At 51.7% G+C, this 722-nt stretch overlaps 1 protein-coding gene across 1 annotated transcript in view; it reads right to left on the reverse strand.

Annotated features, from left to right (window-relative positions):
• EMH_0020060 (RNA pseudouridylate synthase domain-containing protein, putative) overlaps nucleotides 1-722 on the reverse strand; it is a gene marked incomplete at both ends in the record, with an annotated part of 3,605 nt that overhangs the window by 1,348 nt on the left and 1,535 nt on the right. Inside the window, one exon of the mRNA XM_013501484.1 lies at nucleotides 371-476. Coding sequence (XP_013356938.1) covers nucleotides 371-476 — 106 coding nt within the window. The remainder of the gene's footprint in view (nucleotides 1-370; nucleotides 477-722) is intronic.

The raw sequence follows: 722 nt of genomic DNA on the forward strand, positions 1-722 counted from the left end.
CACGCAGAAGACAATGAACTGCTTAACTTACTGCGTGCATGCACTCCACAGAATTAAGGCCAAGAGGTTCAAGCACGAGGCATCACCTGTTCTGAACGCAGAGGAATTTGCACCGCGCCGTTGTGCCCTAGGGGACTTCCCTCAACGACGGCAATAAACTTCAACGTCCCAAAGCCGCCGCTGCACGCATGAATCCATGTATGAATATGCATTATGGTGCATGCATGCATGCATGATGCTGCACGAATCCTGGTGGATGCCTTCAGGTTCATCTGTTCGACGAGCACGTATTGCTCAAGGCGTCAAACAAAAGTCAGACAGAATCTCTACGAAGGTATAAGAGGGGTTGGAAAAGAGGCGGTTAACTCACCGAGCAATGGCCTTGCGAACAACGGAGGCAGCAGAGCGGCTGCGACACAGCAGGGCGGCACCGCTGCAGGGGAGCCCCGGGGCAGTCAGCGGTATTGGGAGCTGCACTGCAAAACGCAGCAGAGAGGAAGCGCTTAATTCAAACACTCCCTCTTTGAAGTGTATATACGGGAGGACTTTACAGAACACAAAACCATGTAACACCACACACAATCGGCAAACACAATGTGAGCAGCTTGACTGAGACGAGATGAGTTCAACTGATTGAAAAACTAATGTCAAGCGCTTCTGCAAACGGGGATGCCTCAACGTCTGCACCTCTGCACTCTCTGTAGATACATCCGAGCCGTCCT

This window comes from Eimeria mitis, genomic scaffold (genome assembly GCF_000499745.2).
Source record: "Eimeria mitis Houghton genomic scaffold, Emh_scaff696, whole genome shotgun sequence".
Classification (NCBI taxonomy): domain Eukaryota; phylum Apicomplexa; class Conoidasida; order Eucoccidiorida; family Eimeriidae; genus Eimeria; species Eimeria mitis.